The sequence below is a fragment of the Salvelinus alpinus genome, chromosome 11 (genome assembly GCF_045679555.1).
Source record: "Salvelinus alpinus chromosome 11, SLU_Salpinus.1, whole genome shotgun sequence".
Taxonomy (NCBI): domain Eukaryota; kingdom Metazoa; phylum Chordata; class Actinopteri; order Salmoniformes; family Salmonidae; genus Salvelinus; species Salvelinus alpinus.
The window spans coordinates 71,718,030-71,740,529 of record NC_092096.1 but is presented as its reverse complement, the minus strand read 5'-3'; the positions used below and the strand labels follow the sequence as shown (position 1 = coordinate 71,740,529).

The window sequence follows — 22,500 nt, the reverse complement described above, 5'->3', positions numbered from 1 at the left end:
AGCATTCTGACTTCCTTCTATAAACCCCCAGGATATCTGTCAGTAGAGGAACAGCCATAGCATTCTGACTTCCTTCTATAAACCCCCAGGATATCTGTCAGTAGAGGAACAGCCATAGCATTCTGACTTCCTTCTATAAACCCCCAGGATATCTGTCAGTAGAGGAACAGCCATAGCATTCTGACTTCCTTCTATAAACCCCCAGGATATCTGTCAGTAGAGGAACAGCCATAGCATTCTGACTTCCTTCTATCAACCCCCAGGATATCTGTCAGTAGGGAACAGCCATAGCATTCTGACTTCCTTCGCCAGTCATCAAATAAAAAAAATGGAATCAAATTTTACTGGTCTCACACACATATTTAGGAGATGTTATCGCAGGTGTCGTAAAATGCTTGTGTACCTAGCTCCAACAGTGCAGTAATATCAAACAATACACAACAACAATACACACAAATCTAAAAAGTAAAATAATAGAATTACGAAATATAGAAATATGAGTGAAAGTGAAAAGATGGTGTTCCTCAGATGCAGAAGCAAGGAGCTGAGATTGGAGAGTTAAAAGGCATGTAGTTTTTCTAGTTACAGTGGAAAAAATGTAGATCAAATCAAATGTATTTATAAAAACCCTTCTTACATCAGCTGATATCTCAAAGTGCTGTACAGAAACCCAGCCTAAAACCCCAAACAGAAAGTAATGCAGGTGTAGAAGCACCTGTAGATGTGCTTGGACTGTTTGTCTGTCGTTTCCCTGTGATGGAGGGGTAGTGGGACTGTCGTTTCCCTGTGATGGAGGGGTAGTGGGACTGTCGTTTCCCTGTGATGGAGGGGTAGTGGGACTGTTTGCCTGTCTTTGCCCTGTGATGGAGGGGTAGTAGGACTGTTTGCCTGTCTTTGCCCTGTGATGGGGTAGTGGGACTGTGTGCCTGTCTTTGCCTTGTGATGGGGTAGTGGGACTGTGTGCCTGTCTTTGCCCTGTGATGGAGGGGTAGTGGACTGTTTGTCTGTCTTTGCCCTGTGATGGAGGGGTAGTGGACTGTTTGTCTGTCTTTGCCCTGTGATGGGGTAGTGGGACTGTGTGCCTGTCTTTTCCCTGTGATGGAGGGGTAGTAGGACTGTGTGCCTGTCTTTGCCCTGTGATGGGGTAGTGGGACTATGTGCCTGTCGTTTCCATGTGATGGAGGGGTAGTGGGACTGTGTGCCTGTCTTTGCCCTGTGATGGAGGGGTAGTGGACTGTTTGTCTGTCTTTGCCCTGTGATGGGGTAGTGGGACTGTGTGCCTGTCGTTTCCCTGTGATGGAGGGGTAGTGGACTGTTTGTCTGTCTTTGCCCTGTGATGGGGTAGTGGGACTGTGTGCCTGTCGTTTCCCTGTGATGGAGGGGTAGTGGGACTGTCGTTTCCCTGTGATGGGGTAGTGGGACTGTGTGCCTGTCGTTTCCCTGTGATGGAGGGGTAGTGGGACTGTGTGCCTGTCTCTTCCCTGTGATGGAGGGGTAGTGGGACTGTGTGCCTGTCTTTGCCCTGTGATGGGGTAGTGGGACTGTGTGCCTGTCGTTTCCATGTGATGGAGGGGTAGTGGGACTGTGTGCCTGTCTTTGCCCTGTGATGGAGGGGTAGTTGTACTGTGTGCCTGTCTTTGCCCTGTGATGGAGGGGTAGTGGGACTGTGTGCCTGTCTTTGCCCTGTGATGGAGGGGTAGTTGTACTGTGTGCCTGTCGTTTCCCTGTGATGGGGTAGTGGGACTGTGTGCCTGTCTCTTCCCTGTGATGGAGGGGTAGTGGGACTGTGTGCCTGTCTTTGCCCTGTGATGGAGGGGTAGTGGGACTGTTTGCCTGTCTTTGCCCTGTGATGGAGGGGTAGTGGGACTGTGTGCCTGTCTTTGCCCTGTGATGGGGTAGTGGGTAGTACGATGACACATGCGGCGTCTGATGGCAGTAGACCTCGACAGGATAATTTTACACACTTAGACAGCTACTCCAACTCATATGAACGGGGTGAGCACAGACGCTACAAATCTAAGGACGGACCAATAAAGTCTTACTTCGGCAATGGATTTTATCCTCATCCACCATACAAATCACCCCCCCCTGTTCATCTCCTTTCATACCACCATCCTCTCTCCATCCTTCTCCTCCTTTCATACCTCCATCATCTCTCCATCCTTCTCCTCCTGCCACATCTCCTTTCATACCTCCATGTCTGGTGGAATACTCATCAGTGGTGCTGATTTGAACCTGGGTCCCTCCTGCATGCATTAAAACTGTGTTAACCCTCTGAGCTCAAGCCTATAACATTAGCTTGAGGAGCTAACACATACTTTATAACTTGGTCAGTTGCTTAACTGATGCTTAACTTAAAGATCATCAAGGACAACAACCACCCGAGCCACTGCCTGTTCACCCCGCTATCATCCAGAAGGCGAGGTCAGTACAGGTGCATCAAAGCAGGGACCGAGAGACTGAAAAACAGCTTCTATCTCAAGGCCATCAGACTGTTAAACAGCCATCACTAACATCGAGTGGCTGCTGCCAACATACTGACTCAACTGCAGCTCACTTTAATAATGGAATTGATGGAAATTGATCAAAAATGTATCACTAGCCACTTTAAACAATGCCACTTAATATAATGTATATGTATATACTGTACTCTATATCATCTACTGCATCTTGCCATCTTTATGTAATACATGTATAACTAGCCACTTTAAACTAGGCACTTTTATGTTTACATACCCTACATTACTCATCTCATATGTATATACTGTACTCTATACCATCTACTGCATCTTGCCTATGCCGTTCTGTACCATCACTCATTCATATATCTTTATGTACATATTCTTTATCCCTTATACACTTGTGTGTGTATAAGGTAGTAGTTGTGGAATTGTTAGGTTAGATTACTCGTTGGTTATTACTGCATTGTCGGAACTAGAAGCACAAGCATTTCGCTACACTCGCATTAACATCTGCTAACCATGTGTATGTGACAAATAACATTTGATTTGAACTGTGAATTTGATGTTGTAGGGCTAGAGTTCCCCCATCTGGTGAATTTTTTTTCACGCAATGTCTTTCTATCTACAGCTCTGTTTTCATTTGGTTGGGTCTGTGTGTTGTGGGAGGAGTGAAATAAACTGAAAGAGCACATCTGTTTTTACTCCGTTTTACCACAGAGAGAACATATGGTAGGCAGTGAGAGGAAGCCAAGTGGCCGGGAGTGGGAGAAGGTGGAAGGTGATGGATTTTGGCTGACATTCGGCAAATTTTCTCATCGATGAAACATTTAATCTCAATACAGTTTTCTATTAACCAAAACTATAATATGTTACGAACAGAGTGGACTAAGTTTTGTAGACACTGCCTTTTGCCAAAGGTGTATAAAAAAAAAAGTACGTTGTTTAGAGGGAGTGAAAATATGAATTGAGTTATTGCACACGCGCAGTTTATAGTAGGCGTTCCCTAACGGAAATATGCAACCGTGTGCTATAACGCGCCAATAGGATATCGCTAGCTTGTGCTTGGCTCTGCCCACCTTCCTGTTTGTTCTGCCCACTATGACTCATTTAGAAACGACTGGCTGTGGTCTATCTTGGTTTAGTTATAGAAAAATCTTTGGTCAAGCGTCCGGGAGTCGCCGGAAAAGAAAATTCAGTAAACTACGAGATATCTAGATAGAAAACAAACCAAAATAACGGAAGGTATGTCATAAAAACATATTTCACATGACAGACGAGATTATTTGTTGTTCATATCTTTGATTTAAGACGGACGGACGGACAATACCGTTGTCTGGAAGTAGAAACTGTCGGTTTGGCCTTTGTAGCATACGGCGCTAATACGAAACAGGAAATCCAAAATGGCGGGCTGATGTTTGCGGAAAGTTGAAGAAGCAAGGCCAAGTAGCTAGCTAAACTATCACAGCCTAGCCAACAACCAATGTTGTGGTTTTCTGTGATAATCTATATGATATATCACATATCTTTGTTTAAGGGCCCAATATCTTTGGCTGTAGCACGTACACATGATTGTTTGGCAAGCAATGCTAGTTGGCTAACTGTTTGTCAGCCTGTAAAACACTTGACACTACTAGCATAACGTTAGTTACTACATTTCTGTTAGTGAAGTTTACATATTGGCAGAGTTTTATTATTTGTGAATTTGCATGGCTATCGATTTGAATTTGTGGACTGAAAGGCATTTTGCAAGTTGTAACACTAGCTAGTTGGTCAGCTACCTAGCTCGGTGGCTAGCTTCTTGTCTCGCCACCAGCATCAGACCAATGATTTTCGCGCAGATGTCGTTTAAGCCAATTGAGAACACGGCGCAGGTTTGCTAGGTCTCTGACCCGACACTTTCTGTCGGCTAGGACGACCAAGGCCATCCGCTCTTTTTTCCCAAGAAGCATATGCCGTTTTTAAAGGATACACGACTTTTAGGTCCAGTTTTTTTACCTTAATATTTCTTTGAATTTGATTCGATTAGTTTTTTTTTTTAGATAAAATATCCAGCCAACGTTATTGCTTGCAGGTGAACATTCACATTGTAGCAGGTAAGCAATGGCTATAGCCTGCTTATTTTTAACAAACGCAGCCCCCCCCTTGTTGTATTTGGAGCATGTGACAAATAACATTAGATTTGATCATTGACGGAAGGCTTGTTCTGTAAGGGGAAGTTTTAAGAGCCCCAAGACTTGGTCTGAACATTACGCCTTGATCAGACCGACATCAACACTTCATAATACATTCTGCAGTCAAACTTTTTCATTCTGCGATCCAAAATGTTTTGTGGATATGTCTGCAGCAGAAATTCAACGTTCACCTTGTTTCTTTAAGTCTACGCTATGGATAAATCCAACGTATGCATAACACAGAACGGAATGCTGCTGAGTTCCATTGGAAGTGAATATACCTCTGGTGTACCATGACACCTTGTGCACACCGGTTGCTTTAAAACCTCTTAAGGATCCGCCCCTTTAAAAAAATATACATGCTAAAATGACATACCTAACAGGCTGACTACACCGCTGGCGTCGTGTGTGCGAGCGTTGCAAAATAAATGTAGAAATCTATATTCAATTATTGCACTCACACTGCTCGAGCGTCTGCGTTGCTAGGGCTTATATAGAAGCTAAAAGTCCTGCCTCTCCCATCTCCTCATTGGTTTATAGAAGCAGGTACCCACGTGCCATCTCCTCATTGGTTATACCCACGTGGGTGACTGAAAGACAAACGAGGTCAGTGGCAGTAATGCACCTAATTTATGAAAGTTGTCAATCGCATTATAAAGTCAAGAGAAGAAAAAGCCTGGCAGGAGGAGAGATGACTAGAAACGATTCAGGTGACTGGTTTATGTGGATCAATTGTCAGAGTAGAGGACCATGTGCATTTCAGGTAAAATAACAACTCAATGTTTATATCCCAGGACAAATTAGCTAGCAACAGCAAGCTAGCTAAATAGAACAAATTAGCTAGCAAGTGCAAGCTAACTAGCTAAATTGCATAAATGTTTAATGTTTTTCGACCTGTCCCCAAATTAATATAATTGGTTGAGAGTTTGTTTTGATATTTTATCCAGCGTGTCGTGATCGCGTTTGGTGTGGGGGGACAAAATACATTTATGCACGATGGTACGCGCGCAGCCGGTTTGGGTTCCGTGTAAACCTAACTGCCTGTAGCTCAGGCCCTGAAGCAAGGATATGCATTTTCTTGATACCTCTTTGAAAGGAAACACTTTGAAGTTTGTGGAAATGTGAAATTAATGTAGGATAATATAACACATTAGATCTGGTTAAAGATAATACAAAGAAAAAACAACTGTTCTTTTGTGTTTTTTTGTACCGTCTTTGAAATGCAAGAGAAAGGCCATAATGTATTATTCCAGCCCAGGCGCAATTTAGATTTTGGCCACTAAATGGCAGCAGTGTATGTGCAACGTTTTAGACTGATCCAACGAACCATTGCATTTCTATTCACATTTTTGTATCAAGTCTGCCCAATTGTGCCTAATTGGTTTATTAATACATCTTCATGTTCAAAACTGTGCACTATCGTTAAACAATAGCATAGTATTCTTTCACTGTAATAGCTACTGTAAATTGGACAGTACAGTTAGATTAACCAGAATTGTAGCTTTCTGACAATATCAGATATATCTATGTGCTGGGAAATGTTTTTGTTACTTACAACCTCATGCTAATCACATTAGCCTACGTTAACTCAACAGTCCCGCGGGGGACCCACCGATCCTGTAGAGGTTTTAAAACTGTATGAGATTCCGGCAGAAGTTAATTTAATTGGGAGGCAAACTGCACCGCTGCGACTCATCTGCTGGACTAGTTTGCAGTGTGTGTTCCCTGCATTTAATTACATGTTTTAAAACTTGTGAGTTGCATTGCCCGTACTCACCAGTAGTAAACAACTGAAGAATTGTGCTAACGTGTAGCGTGATTCATTTTGTTGTGATGCAGCACATGGATTGTGAAGACTTTCGCTTGGAACACACCGACTGCGTCGTGGCGCAAAGCACTGGTTGGATTTTTTTCTCAGGTTTTTGCCTGCCATATGAGTTCTGTTATACTCACAGACATCATTCAAACAGTTTTAGAAACTTCAGAATGTTTTCTATCCAAATCTACTAATACTATGCATACCTTAGCTTTTGGGCCTGAGTAGCAGGCAGTTTACTCTGGGCACCTTATTCATCCAAGCTACTCAATACTGCCCCCCCAGCTGTAAGAAGTTAACACGGCATCATCTGGATGTGAGTGCAACAAAAGTTCAACATTCACCTTCTGCTACTATTTCTGTCAAGCCGTCTACAGCATACAGTTTTGCCGCGTACGTTTGATAAATCCAACGTATGTAACACCACACAGAACGCAACTGCCTCTGCAACGCAAAGCTGCAAGGCGAACGCGACGTTACATTGGAAATGAACGGAATTCTGGTGTACCAAAATGCGATGGCGCTGTCGGTGTGTTTCGAACGCGTATGTCAAATTCAGTGTTCTGTATTAACTTGTGTGTTGTACGCGGTGTAACACGCATTGCAGTACGTTTGTTGTAAGTATTATTCTAAAAAACTTAAAGGTTACATTTAATATATATATATATTTTTATAGGTTTAGGGTACCCACTCGACCATATTTCCATGTTAAAGGGCATGTTTACAGAAAACAGACGGAAGACCGTCCGAAAACACATGTGTAAATGTGTTATTACTGAAAAATACTGTCGTGTATATACGACTGTGATGAAACGGGTTAAATCGTTATTATTGTGTTTGTTAAATTATTTTGATGTGAGTTTTATGTTTCTAGAATCGTACCGATAATCTGATTTATGTTTTAGATGCATTATTTGGCTTCCAGAGCCAATTCACCTCTAAACAGAACATGTAAGGTCCTTGAACTATGAGGAGTAAGGTTAGGCCCCATTCGTCCAGCATTGGGCATAATGATGATGATGATGATCATAATGATGATGATGATAATGATGATGATAATCATGATAATGATGATGATAATCATAATAATGATGATGATAATGATCATAATGATGATGATGATCATAATAATGATCATAATAATGATGACAATGATAACAATAATGATCATAATAATGATAACAATAATGATCATAATAATGATGATAATGATGATCATAATAATGATGATGATAATGATAACAATAATGATAATAATGATGATGACAATGATAACAATAATGATCATAATAATGATCATAATAATGATAACAATAATGATCATAATAATGATGATAATGATGATCATAATAATGATGATCATATTATTGATGATGATGATGATCATATTATTGATGACGATAATAGTGATGATAATAATACAATGTTTGTTGCTAAAAGATGTAGCTTTTTTATCAAGCCTATAGGCTTTGTTCCACTCATCACTGCAACATTGTAGAATCATGTATTAACGTAGTATTGTAGAATCATGTATTAACGTAGTATTGTAGAATCATGTATTAACGTAGTATTGTAGAATCATGTATTAACATAGTATTGTAGAATCATGTATTAACATAGTATTGTAGAATCATGTATTAACGTAGTATTGTAGAATCATGTATTAACATAGTATTGTAGAATCATGTATTAACGTAGTATTGTAGAATCATGTATTAACGTAGTATTGTAGAATCATGTATTAACGTAGTATTGTAGAATCATGTATTAACGTAGTATTGTAGAATCATGTATTAACGTAGTATTGTAGAATCATGTATTAACGTAGTATTGTAGAATCATGTATTAACGTAGTATTGTAGAATCATGTATTAACGTAGTATTGTAGAATCATGTATTAACGTAGTATTGTAGAATCATGTATTAATAACATAGTATTGTGTAACTGCCAAAATGTATTTATGTAAACCGTTTACATTGCTATGCCAGTATTGGACTTGTTTTTGTTTATTTAAACGCAGTAGTTTGCGGCCTGCCACTCGGTCAGGTCTATTATATCATCAAACGATCTCTCTCTGCGTTTAAAAATAATAAATAATTATCACGCAGAAAAAAACTCCACAGCCATCCTATATATAATATCCTGCTATGAAGCTTGATGAACGTTACGGTTTATATGCTGAGCCAGCCACAGTATCTCTCGTACGGTTATCTCCTTACACCTTCTTGGCTCCTGGCCAGTGGCCACTTTTACACACCGTCTTTCTCTGCAGGTGATGGGTTCTCTCAAACAGTTTTTTAAATTTTATTAAGCAGGTTAGAAGTTCATCTTTTCATGTCTCAACGCTTGACTTTAACTACTTCGTTTTTTTTGTTGTTGCTGGAAGTAACATTTTAGGATGGTAATCTTGTCCGTGTTGTTTTAGTATGGATTGGTTTAGCGGAATCCCAAGTGGCTATAGGGCATTCGGATAATTGTCTTGGGGAAGTCCCATGGTATGTTATTGATTATGCGTTCACATAACCTTTTCAAATTTGATTTCCACCTCCATAATCAATAGCGTAACCTGCTTAATCTGATCCGCAGCTGTTACTTTAGCTAAATCTGATCCGCTACTGTTACTTTAGCTAAATCTGATCCACAGCTGTTACTTTAGCTAAATCTGATCCGCTACTGTTACTTTAGCTAAATCTGATCCACAGCTGTTACTTTAGCTAAATCTGATCCACAGCTGTTACTTTAGCTAAATCTGATCCACAGCTGTTACTTTAGCTAAATCTGATCCACAGCTGTTACTTTAGCTAAATCTGATCCACAGCTGTTCCTTTAGCTAAATCTGATCCGCTGCTGTTACTTTCGCTAAATCTGATCCGCAGCTGTTACTTTAGCTAAATCTGATCCGCAGCTGTTACTTTAGCTAAATCTGATCCGCTGCTGTTACTTCAGCTAAACTCGTATTTGAGCCCTGTTTTGAATTTCTGAATTGACCGGTTGTCTTAGTTTATCCTTTCCTTTAGGGCAAAGACGCTATTATAGTACGTTATTAGTACGTTATTAGTACGTTATTAGTATGTTATTAGTATGGTATTAGTATGGTATTAGTACGTTATTAGTACGTTATTAGTACGTTATTAGTACGTTATTAGTACGTTATTAGTATGTTATTAGTATGTTATTAGTATGGTATTAGTATGGTATTAGTACGTTATTAGTACGGTATTAGTATGGTATTAGTATGGTATTAGTATGTTATTAGTATGGTATTAGTACGTTATTAGTACGTTATTAGTACGTTATTAGTATGTTATTAGTACGTTATTAGTATGTTATTGTACGTTATATTATGTTGTACATGATATTAAGTATGGCTCTATCAGTTGTTGTTAATGTCTAATCTTTGTTAGAAAGCTGTTCACCGTCTTTCAAATTTCACTAAAGCTGTGCATTAAGTTTGTACGTTTTTACGATGACCACCTATTCCCCCCCCACCCACCTGTCTGTTCCCTGTTTGCTTGCAGTGTTTTGTTTTCTCCAGTGAAGACACAGGAACAATCCTCTGCTCTGTCTAGACCTAACCAACAGAAGCCCGATGTTCTAGAAGCTGTTCTAGAACAGTTTAACCTGGATCGGAACTGATTTGAAAGCACTTTCGTGAAACAAAATGGAAACTGATCAATCCCAAAAATCCAGTCTTGTTTTCCAGTTTGATTACTACTGTCTGTAGCCCTGTCACAGGGCGAGCCAGAGAGAAGACCAACCAATAATCCTCCTCTCTGTGTCTTTCTCCTCTCCAACTCTTTCAGCTTTGCGTTGATATTGGAGCGTTGTGCTGCTCCCCTTTCGAGCCCGCTGAGTCTGATTGGAGGGCTGGGAGTTGGGATCCCGCCCCCGCAGCGCCTCTTATGCCACGCCTCCCTGCTTCTGGCCCAGCTCAAAGCACAGATCGCCATCAATCAGCTCGTTGCCGCGGGAAACATCGCCAACGCCGTTACCTGCGCCAACCCCACACTACCCTCGCCTCACCCCCATCCTCCTCTTGCCCTCTTCCTCAACCTCTTGAAAGCGGCAGCCACCACCAATAACATGTACCATCCCCAATATAATCCGTTAGGGGGTCAGTACTCTTCACAAGCACAGAGAACACCAGCCCAGATGGGACGGTATGGACTCCCACAAGCCCAGTCTGGGATGGACCCTCTGATGGCCTCACGCTCAGGTCTGGGCCCTGTCTCTGCTGGTGGTTCCTCTGGTTTTTCCAGCCAGGGGGGCATGATGTCCTCGATGGGGTACAACCTGGGGCAGGGATCAGCCGGGATGGCCTCGGAGATGGAGACCTCTATAGACCACCACATCCGCTGGGCCAGAGAGGATGTGAGGATGCTCAGCCAGATGGTGCAGCAGAAACAGAACCAGCAGGCCCAAATGAACGCCAGGAATCTTCGCCTGAGTCGCGACCCCAGGGACGAGCTTTCGTCTAGCGGAGTTATGGGTAGCTACAACCCTGGCCGGTCCTGCAGCGACCAGCAGAGCTCCATGGCCTCCTGGTCTGGCCACCTGACCCAGTCTGCTTCCTCTAAACCCTTCTCCTCCCCACTCCCTCAGGCGTCCCCTTCCCCCTCCCAGATGTACCAAAGCCAAACCTCTGGTTTTGGGGGTGCGGCAGAGCCGGGACCCACCTCAATGGGTTCTGAGGCGCTCACGAGTGTCTCCGCCTCGTCTGGCACCAATCCTCCAGCCCGGTACACGTCAGAGTCCGCCAGCAACATCCTGGCGAGTTTCGGCTTGTCCAACGAGGACCTGGAGCTCCTGAGCCACTATCCAGACGAACAGCTGACCCCAGACAACCTGCCCTTCATCCTCCGAGACATCTGCATCCGTAAGGCCAATAGAAACATGGATGTGGACCATCGACCCCGGGCTGACGACAGACCCAGCCCGGGGTCGGACCACTTAGGTGGAGGACAGAGCAAAGTTATCGATTATGGAAATATTGATGCTACTAAATACGGCAGTTATGATAATATTCGATCCAATAGTTACGGCGGGCGAGATCCGCTCCCGAGAGAGTGGCTCAAATACGCCGTAGTCAGAGACTCTCCAAGCGGGCACACCGGGACGCCGTACGGTAGTGTTGGAGACTCTCCAAGCGGGCACACCGGGACGCCGTACGGTAGTGTTGGAGGATCCATGACCTCGGTCCTTTCCGAGCAGCGTACCCAACAACAGATTTGCAGCGGTGCAGTCCAGAGTTCTATCTCTCTCCCCAAGAATGACACCGACACTCGTATCGGTCTTCCTCCGCCTTCCAGCCTAACCCAAAAGACCCTGAGAACCCACGACTTATCTAAAGCGGCACCCAAACCTATGAACATCCCTGTCCACGGCGGAGACCATGGACTCGACCGGCTCCTCTCGTCTCAGAATCGAGGCGCCGCTCGGGGCCAGGTTCAGCCTCGGTCCGACCTGGTGGTTCTTAGCGGTGGTGTTGGAGGAGATGCAGGACTCAAGATTGGAGGTGTCCCGGTCGGATTTCCTCCTCCCACGCCACCCCTCATGTGGCCTCCCTTATTCCCCATCATGAATCCGTCGGTTCCTCCTCCCGGTCACGTTCCGGTGACTGGTCCGCCTCCCCGGATGGGTCCACCGCCGTCGATGTTCCAGCAGATGAACGTCCCACCCCCAACGTTGATGATGCCGACGAGGTTGCCGGCCCCAACCACGATGAGTGATTACTCCGCAGCTTCTCCCAGAATCTTTCCTCATACCTGTTCTCTCTGTAACGTAGAATGTGCCCAGTTACAGGTGAGTTTTCCTCATACCATAACCTGTCTCGACCTGGGTTAAAATACTATTTCAAATCGTTTCAAATACTTTGATGCTTTTTCTATAGCTCAGGGGTTGTTCAATTCTGGTTCTCGAAGGCCCGAAACACGACAGTTTTTTGTTGTTGCTTCTACCAGGTATCCCCAGGTCTGAATCGGTCCCAGATAATTAAACGGGTATTTTGGCCCTCCCGACGACAGCCCTGCTCCAGCCTGCCTTGATTGCAGTTTCAGGAGTTTAATCAAGCAAATATAAAGTATTTGGAAGGTCAAATAGTATGTGAACCCAGGTCTGATCCCCTTCGTACTGATTTTTTGGGTTTTGTATATCTTTGAACCTCATGTTGTATCTCAAGACTTCTCTTGTTGAATGTCTTCCATTTTGTTAATTCAAAAACTTAAGTCTAGCTATGTGATTATGACTCGTTGCCACCCCCCCTCCCCAATGCACGGTGAGTTGAGATGTACTAAAACGGATGAAATTAAGGAAATAATGTGAAAATGTTTTTTACAGTAAAATATTACCAAATTGCTTGTGTTGCTTCGAGGAATATGTAAACATCAAATCCTGGACAGCAGTCAACATTATATTGTAATTATTGAATAATTGAATACTGTATATGTCATGAGATTGTTTTATTTATATATATATATATTATTTTCCTAACCTCTTGAAATATTGTCATTGTATTTGTTTGCCTTGTGTTGAACTTTATAAGACATTGAGTTTTATTTGTGACTGTCGTTGACCATGATCTGCCTGAGGCAGATGGTGTTTTGAAGACGAGACAAATAACGAGAGTAGAAGCTGCCAGTCGGCCTCATTCCCCCCCCCCCCCCCCCACTCTGTATAAACAACTTCCCTTGTTCTATCAATAGGCCTTTAATCAAGGCACACCGGGTGAATTAATGAATGATTTAGCTAACTACGCCACATATATCTCTATCTCACTCTAACCCCTGGATAATCCATATCCCTTATGTCATTACACTGTGTAAACCAATGACAGTAACTCTCACCACACACTCCTCTACTAACTTCTTCATACAATTTATTTAGTTACTTTGTTAATAGTTTTTTTGGGGGGGAAGAAGATGGCTGCCGAGAGAATCCGTTCCAGAGAAGATTCCAGATGCTGCTTTTCCCGGCGGACATCTTTTCCCCCCAACAGACTCCGTACCTACCTGGTGTTTTTCTTGGTAGAACAGGCAGAGAGTATATCTAGCCTTATTTGTACTATGACATGTTTAACTAACTCCTGCTATGTAAAGCAGCGAAATTGGACTTTGTGTTAAAATGCACGTTGCACTAGCTGCATGATGGGGAAACTAATATTGAAAGGACTTGATGTGGAGTGGTTTTGGGGGGGAGCGGTGAAGTAGACTCAGACTGACTGTCGTCTCTGTTTTGTTTTGATCACCAGAACTGGATAGAACATCAAAACACCAGCCTACACATCGACAACTGCCGGCTGCTCAGGAAATTGTGGGTGATGTCTTCTGTCTTTTTAAATATTAATTTCTGCCTGGCTCTTTCTAAATTAGTATTTTCCTCAATTCCTCGTGTCCCCTCATCTCCTTCTCTAAGTCCATTGGAGGGGAGAAAGTCCTAGTGGAGGGACTCGATTGAGAAGGAGGCGGAGGAGATAGGATGCGAGGAATCGCAGAAAGATGATTTGATATCTACACCCAACGATCGCCATCACATTGTACCTTTTTATGCTAATCACCTTTTTCCTTCCAGGTATCCTGACTGGAACGGGGAAACTGTGACAAGGTGAGCAAGTTCCCTGGGCTCTAAAGTAGAAGCGAAAGAGAGCTTTTATCCCTCTGAAGGTCATCGCTGACTCAGTTTTTCATTTTAAACCGGAATAACTTCTTCGGGCTGTGCTTACTTCCATTCTCTCCTTCCCTCCCTTTCTCTCTCTCCATCCTCTCCTCTCCCTCCTTTTCTCTCTCTCCAGCCCGGCTCCCAGTAGAAATAACAATAACCAGTCTTCCTCCAAACGTCGTCAGACGACACACACCACCTCCCGTTCTCCGTCCTGGTCTCGCTCTCCTTCTCCTCGCCTCTCCTCCTACCACACCACTTCGTCCTCCTCCGCTGCTCGCCGACCTCGATCCAGGGAACGATCCCGGGAACGTAGACACAGCGCCGCCACACGGCGTTCCCGGTCTCCTGGTTCGCGCCGGGAGCGTGACCCTCCGGCGGCGTCTTCTTCGCACTGGGATCGGGAACGTCGGCGTTCCCGCTCACCCCGGACTACTTCTTCATCCCGGAGGTAAGATGACAGAATAAGACTGTATTGTAGTGCTTTTTTATTTATAGTTAATAATATTATTTTTTTATGTATGTATTGTTGTTTTCAGATGAATGAAAGCTACTCTATGGATTTTAAATGTCTATTTATATCTGAATATTTTTTTATGTGTAATAAAATTCATTCAAATAATTAAGTTCATTAATTAATCCAGGTCGCGTTCTAGGAGCTATGAGCGGGAGCGCCGGGACACGAGGAAGAACAGCCCTTCAGGAGGAGGAGGAGGAGGAGGGAAGAGCAGACAGCAGAAGTCTAGCAGTGCTGAGAGACTGGCCAAGAAACTACTGGAGTCATCTGGTAAGAGAGAGAGGGAACAATTATCGTGTTTACAGCCCGGTGAGGAGACCACTTTTAGCCCGGGGCAAAATGAGTGTTCACACATTCTAAAGTTAGCCCAGGGCCAGTCTTGGCATGAAGGTTAGCCCAGGGCCAGTCTTGGCCTGAAGGTTAGCCCAGGGCCAGTCTTCGCCTGAAGGTTAGCCCAGGGCCAGTCTTGGCCTGAAGGTTAGCCCAGGGCCAGTCTTGGCCTGAAGGTTAGCCCAGGGCCAGTCTTGGCCTGAAGGTTAGCCCAGGGCCAGTCTTGGCCTGAAGGTTAGCCCAGGGCCAGTCTTGGCCTGAAAGTTAGCCCAGGGCCAGTCTTGGCCTGAAGGTTAGCCCAGGGCCAGTCTTGGCCTGAAGGTTAGCCCAGGGCCAGTCTTGGCCTGAAGGTTAGCCCAGGGCCAGTCTTGGCCTGAAGGTTAGCCCAGGGCCAGTCTTGGCCTGAAGGTTAGCCCAGGGCCAGTCTTGGCCTGAAGGTTAGCCCAGGGCCAGTCTTGGCCTGAAGGTTAGCCCAGGGCCAGTCTTGGCCTGAAGGTTAGCCCAGGGCCAGTCTTGGCCTGAAGGTTAGCCCAGGGCCAGTCTTGGCCTGAAGGTTAGCCCAGGGCCAGTCTTGGCCTGAAGGTTAGCCCAGGGCCAGTCTTGGCCTGAAGGTTAGCCCAGGGCCAGTCTTGGCCTGAAGGTTAGCCCAGGGCCAGTCTTCGCCTGAAGGTTAGCCCAGGGTTAATGATGCAGTGGGAAGAGGTGCAATGAATCTCAATGGTCTTTCCTTGATTCCTCTCGCCTTCAAAAGCGCATTGGAGGAGAAGGTCCGAGGGGAGGAACTTCAGCTTTCCTCCAATTAGTTTTGAGAAGGAAGGTAAAGTCGAGAGGATGTGAAGAATCAAGGAAATCACATTGATTCATTCTTCTACACTCTGGTCAAGAGAACCAGTACATTATTTATCTGACCCAATTTACCCTAACCCATGCCTGTGACTCCCCCTCTCCTTCCCGCTGCCCTCTCCTCTCCCTAACCCATGCCTGTGTCTCCCCCTCTCCTTCTAGCTGGCCTCTCTCCCTAACCCATGCCTGTGTATCCCCCTCTCCTTCCCGCTGCCCTCTCCTCTCCCTAACCCATGCCTGTGTATCCTCCTCTCCTCTCCCTAACCCATGCCTGTGTCTCCCCCTCTCCTTCCCGCTGCCCTCTCCCTAACCCATGCCTGTGTCTCCCCCTCTCCTTCTAGCTGGCCTCTCCTCTCCCTAACCCATGCCTGTGTCTCCCCCTCTCCTTCCCGCTGCCCTCTCCCAAACCCATGCCTGTGTGTCCCCCTCTCCTTCCCGCTGGCCTCTCCTCTCCCTAACCCATGCCTGTGTATCCCCCTCTCCTTCTAGCTGGCCTCTCCTCTCCCTAACCCATGCCTGTGTATCCCCCTCTCCTTCTAGCTGGCCTCTCCTCTCCCTAACCCATGCCTGTGTATCCCCCTCTCCTTCTAGCTGGCCTCTCCTCTCCCTAACCCATGCCTGTGTATCCCCCTCTCCTTCTAGCTGGCCTCTCTCCCTAACCCATGCCTGTGTCTCCCCCTCTCCGTCCAGCTGGCCTCTTTGATTCATCCCTTTGTATTCCAGCTGGCCTCTCTTTGATTCATCCCTTTTGTATTCCAGCTGGCCTCTCTTTGATTCATCCCTTTGTATTCCAGCTGGCCTCTCTTTGATTCATCCCTTTGTATTCCAGCTGGCCTCTCCCTGACTAAGAACACCAGTCTAGAAGTTATGTTGCAGTCCCTGGCCCCTGCTCTCCTGGCAGAGCTCGCCAAAAAGAAAGGCGCCACGTCCGCCAAGGGAGGTGCCGGCAAGAGGGGCCACTCCTCTCGGAAGACTGAAACGGGAACGTCCAAGGGTGGCAAGGCAGTCACCGGATCTGGGAGGGCATCAACCAAGAAATCCTCCTCACCCTCCAAATCCTCCTTCAAATCATCCAACTCAGCTTCTTCCAAGGTATGCGCTTTGTGTTTAAAAAAAAAATAATATAACACTGATAAGATGGAATCTTCCACATGGTGAAGACCATCAGAGAGCTGATCGTGATGTCATTGTGATGGATGTTGTGAATGGTCAACATTAGCATCGCTTGGGGGGGGGGGGGGGGCGCAGCTCAGTGCCTAAAAATGTCGGTCTCCTGACAACTTTAACCCATTTGAACTGCCGCCGTAATAAAGGTCTGACTTAGGTACGGAGTATTTCTGGTACGGAGTATTTTAGGTACAGAGTATTTTAGGTACAGAGTATTTTAGGTACAGAGTATTTTAGGTACAGAGTATTTTAGGTACGGAGTATTTTAGGTACGGAGTATTTTAGGTACGGAGTATTTTAGGTACAGAGTATTTTAGGTACGGAGTATTTTTGGAACAGATGTGCTTTGCGGCACAGCTGCGGTCCCTCGACGTAGCGTTTTCACCCCCCCCTGAATCTGTCGCTAGTTTGTCCCCATTTTAAAAGTCACCGGAGAGGTCTGACTGCTCCAGATGAAAGTTGTCAACGCTGGATGGTGTTTGACTTTGGCTGAGTTGGCACAAATTCACATTGGATCAGAACCATTGGATCAGAACCATTAGATCAGAACCATTAGATCAGAACCATTAGATCAGAACCCGAGCCGGACCATCTTGGTAGGGGGGGACGGCGTCTGTTGCCCACTGGTCAGCCAAATGCTCATATAGATGATTATGACAACAGACAAATAGTGAAAGTCATTAGGCTCATGTGCCCTTGGCATAGTTCGTAAAAAAATAAAATAAATGTGTGTACGATTACAGCCTCAAGTCTTCTTGGGTATGACGCTACAAGCTTGCCACACCTGTATTTGGGGAGTTTCTCCTATTCTTCTCTGCAGATCTTCTCAAGTTCTGTCTGGTTGGATGCGGAGTGTCGCTGCACAGCTATTTTCAGGTCTCTACAGAGATGTTCTTTAGGGTTCAAGTCCGGGCTCTGGCTGGGCCACTCTAGGACATTTAGAGACGTGTCCCGAAGCCACTCCTGCATTGTCTTGGCTGTGTGCTTAGGGTCGTTGTCCTGTTGGAAGGTGAATCTTCACCCCAGTCTGAGGTCCTGAGTGCTCTGGAGCAGGTTTTCATCAAGGATCTCTCTGTACTTTGCTACGTTCATCTTTCCCTCGATCCTGACTAGTCTCCCAGTCCCTGCCGCTGAAAAACATCCACACAGCATGACGCTGCCACCACCATGCTTCACCGTAGGGACGGTGCCAGGTTTCCTCCAGACGTGACGCTTGGCATCAGACCAGAGAATCTTGTTTCTCATCGGCAAACTCCAAGCGGGCTGTCATGTGCCGTTTACTGAGGAGTGTCTTCCATCTGGCCACTCTACCATAAAGGCCTGATTGGTGGAGTGCTGCAGAGATGTTTGTCCTTCTGGAAGGTTCTCCCATCTCCACAGAGGAACTCTAGAGCTCTGTCAGAGTGACCATTATATATTATAATTCAGAAATGTTCACAAGTTGTTGACTGTTTTCACAAGAGACAGACTGACACACATTTCTCCCCCGATTGCACAGTTTGGCCGGTTCCAAACTTCTTCCATTTAAGAATGATGGAGGCCACAGTGAACTTGGGGACCTTCAATGCTGCAGAAATGTTTTGGTAGATCTGTTGATGTTTCCCCAGATCTGTGACTCACACAATGCTGTCTCAGAGCTCTACGAACAACTCCTTCGACCTCATGGCTTGGTTTTTGCTCTGACATGCACTGTCAACTGTGGGACCTTATATAGACAGGTGTGTGCCTTTCCAAATGACGTCCAATCAATTGAATTTACCACAGGTGGACTCCAATCAAGTTGTAGAAACATCTCAAGGATGATCAATGGAAACAGGATGCACCTGAGCTCAATTTCGAGCCTCATAGGAAAGGGTCTGAATACTTATGTAAATGTCATTTTTAAAACAAATTCCTAAAGAGTTTTTGCTATGTTATTATGGGGTATTGTGTGTAGATTGTGGGGGATGACAGCAATTTAATCCATTCCAAAAAGGCTGTAACGTAACAATGTGGAAAAAGGGGAAGGGGGTCTGAATATTTTCCGACTGCACCGTATCAGACCATGAATGTAGCATGGTCCACATCATCAGCTATTAGCAATCAGAATTTTCACCTGTAGAGCAGCAAAGTGGCTATAGGAAACCTATTTATTTATCTGCATGTACCCTGTACATGCCGCTGGCGGGCGGCATGAATAATTTAAAAAAATATATATCGCTCTAACTTTTTAAGATAATATACGCTTTTTAAAAACCTAATGTTCTCACCCCACGTGGGAAGTGGGTTTTACTTGCCCTGGATAGAGATTTTCACGTCAGCTAGGCTAACGTGAGACCTAAACCGGAGAAATGGAAAGATTACGATAAGGGAATAGGCGTCAACGTTCACGGGGGAATCAGGTGCTGCGTGAGTGAAATCCCCAGTTTGGAAGGCCAACGACGCAGTAGATGCACAAAGGGCAAGCAGGTAGACTTATTGTTTTCGATAAATCAGTTAATTATTAATTCAGGCTTTCGTTTGTACGCAGGCCATATAAAGTGTAAACCAGTGCAGCTGGTAATAGTTTGAGTAGTCTAATAAATACATTTAGCCAATTTTTTTTGTTGCAGCCTATATATTAGATTCTGGGTATTCCCTCCCTATACACTCGTAACTTGAATGGACCTCGGATTATTTCTCTCCCATAGAACAAACACACGGCAAGCCAAGGAAAATAGATCTACTATGCACTTGTCAGATTTGTATTTATATATATGTTACTCGTTTTGTTTGCGGAGGAAAAGTAATGGACTGTTCCAGCATCTTCAAAGTGCGCCTCTGCAGTGTTTTTATATATTTTTGGCTTGGTGGCAATGATTTTTGTCACAGCGCCACAGCTAAAGGACTGCAGCAGAAACACTGATGGATATTTTTAGAGTTTGAGTCTTTCCAGACCAAGACTACTCCAGGACAATATAAACAAAACACACTTGCTCGTTATCTCTTCTCAACCTCATTCCCCTCTCCCCCTTCCTCTCCTCTCTCTCTTTTTGTCTTCAACCCATGTGGAGATAATATAAAATCTCTAACGGGTCAAAAAGTATATTTTTCACCAGACGAAGAAGGGAGCCCCAGAGACATCGGCTTTCTTAAGACTAAAGAATATCCCCCCCAACACACAGTTCACTAACGACACTAAAGAATATCCCCCCCAACACACAGCTCACTAACGACACTAAAGAATATCCCCCCCAACACACAGTTCACTAACGACACTAAAGAATATCCCCCCCAACACACATTTCACTAACGACACTAAAGAATATCCCCCCCAACACACAGTTCACTAACGACACTAAAGAATATCCCCCCCAACACACAGCTCACTAACGACACTAAAGAATATCCCCCCCAACACACAGTTCACTAACGACACTAAAGAATATCCCCCCCAACACACAGTTCACTAGCGACACTAAAGAATATCCCCCCCAACACACAGCTCACTAACGACACTAAAGAATATCCCCCCCAACACACAGTTCACTAACGACACTAAAGAATATCCCCCCCAACACACAGTTCACTAGCGACACTAAAGAATATCCCCCCCAACACACAGCTCACTAACGACACTAAAGAATATCCCCCCCAACCCACAGCTCACTAACGACACTAAAGAATATCCCCCCCAACACACAGCTCACTAACGACACTAAAGAATATCCCCCCCAACACACAGTTCACTAACGACACTAAAGAATATCCCCCCCAACACACAGTTCACTACCGACACTAAAGAATATCCCCCCAACACACAGTTCACTAGCGACACTAAAGAATATCCCCCCCAACACACAGTTCACTAACGACACTAAAGAATATCCCCCCCAACACACAGTTCACTAGCGACACTAAATAATATCCCCCCCAACACACAGTTCACTAACACTAAAGAATATCCCCCCCAACACACAGTTCACTAACACTAAAGAATATCCCCCCCAACACACAGTTCACTAACAACACTAAAGAATATCCCCCCCAACACACAGTTCACTAACAACACTAAAGAATATCCCCCCCCAACACACAGTTCACTAACAACACTAAAGAATATCCCCCCCAACACACAGTTCACTAACGACATTAAAGAATATCCCCCCCAACACACAGTTCACTAACAACACTAAAGAATATCCCCCCCAACACACAGTTCACTAATAACACTAAAGAATATCCCCCCCAACACACAGTTCACTAACGACATTAAAGAATATCCCCCCCAACACACAGTTCACTAACAACACTAAAGAATATCCCCCCAACACACAGCTCACTAACAACACTAAAGAATATCCCCCCAACACACAGCTCACTAACAACATTAAAGAATATCCCCCCCAACACACAGTTCACTAACGACACTAAAGAATATCCCCCCCAACACACAGTTCACTAACGACACTAAAGAATATCCCCCCCAACACACAGTTCACTAACAACACTAAAGAATATCCCCCCCAACACACAGTTCACTAACGACACTAAAGAATATCCCCCCCAACACACAGTTCACTAACGACACTAAAGAATATCCCCCCCAACACACAGTTCACTAACGACACTAAAGAATATCCCCCCCAACACACAGCTCACTAACGACACTAAAGAATATCCCCCCAACACACAGTTCACTAACGACACTAAAGAATATCCCCCCCAACACACAGCTCACTAACGACACTAAAGAATATCCCCCCCAACACACAGCTCACTAACAACACTAAAGAATATCCCCCCCAACACACAGTTCACTAATAACACTAAAGAATATCCCCCCCAACACACAGCTCACTAACGACACTAAAGAATATCCCCCCCAACACACAGCTCACTAACAACACTAAAGAATATCCCCCCCAACACACAGCTCACTAACAACACTAAAGAATATCCCACCCAACACACAGCTCACTAACAACACTAAAGAATATCCCCCCCAACACACAGCTCACTAACGACACTAAAGAATATCCCCCCCAACACACAGCTCACTAACGACACTAAAGAATATCCCCCCCAACACACAGTTCACTAACAACACTAAAGAATATCCCCCCCCAACACACAGCTCACTAACGACATTAAAGAATATCCCCCCCAACACACAGTTCACTAACGACACTAAAGAATATCCCCCCCAACACACAGCTCACTAACAACACTAAAGAATATCCCCCCCAACACACAGCTCACTAACAACACTAAAGAATATCCCCCCCAACACACAGCTCACTAACGACATTAAAGAATATCCCCCCCAACACACAGCTCACTAACAACACTAAAGAATATCCCCCCCAACACACAGCTCACTAACACTAAAGAATATCCCCCCCAACACACAGTTCACTAACAACACTAAAGAATATCCCCCCCAACACACAGTTCACTAACAACACTAAAGAATATCTCCCCCAACACACAGCTCACTAACAACACTAAAGAATATCCCCCCCAACACACAGCTCACTAACGACACTAAAGAATATCCCCCCCAACACACAGCTCACTAA

At 44.8% G+C, this 22,500-nt stretch overlaps 1 protein-coding gene across 1 annotated transcript in view; it reads left to right on the top strand.

The window, feature by feature from the left end:
- Positions 1-6,966: 6,966 nt before the first annotated feature.
- The window catches only part of LOC139533373 (zinc finger protein 638-like), a 96,171-nt gene continuing 80,637 nt past the window's right edge, over positions 6,967-22,500 (top strand). Inside the window, exons 1-8 of the mRNA XM_071331418.1 lie at positions 6,967-6,993; positions 8,848-8,945; positions 10,254-12,252; positions 13,697-13,758; positions 14,017-14,049; positions 14,237-14,554; positions 14,748-14,890; positions 16,623-16,885. Coding sequence (XP_071187519.1) covers positions 6,967-6,993; positions 8,848-8,945; positions 10,254-12,252; positions 13,697-13,758; positions 14,017-14,049; positions 14,237-14,554; positions 14,748-14,890; positions 16,623-16,885 — 2,943 coding nt within the window. The remainder of the gene's footprint in view (positions 6,994-8,847; positions 8,946-10,253; positions 12,253-13,696; positions 13,759-14,016; positions 14,050-14,236; positions 14,555-14,747; positions 14,891-16,622; positions 16,886-22,500) is intronic.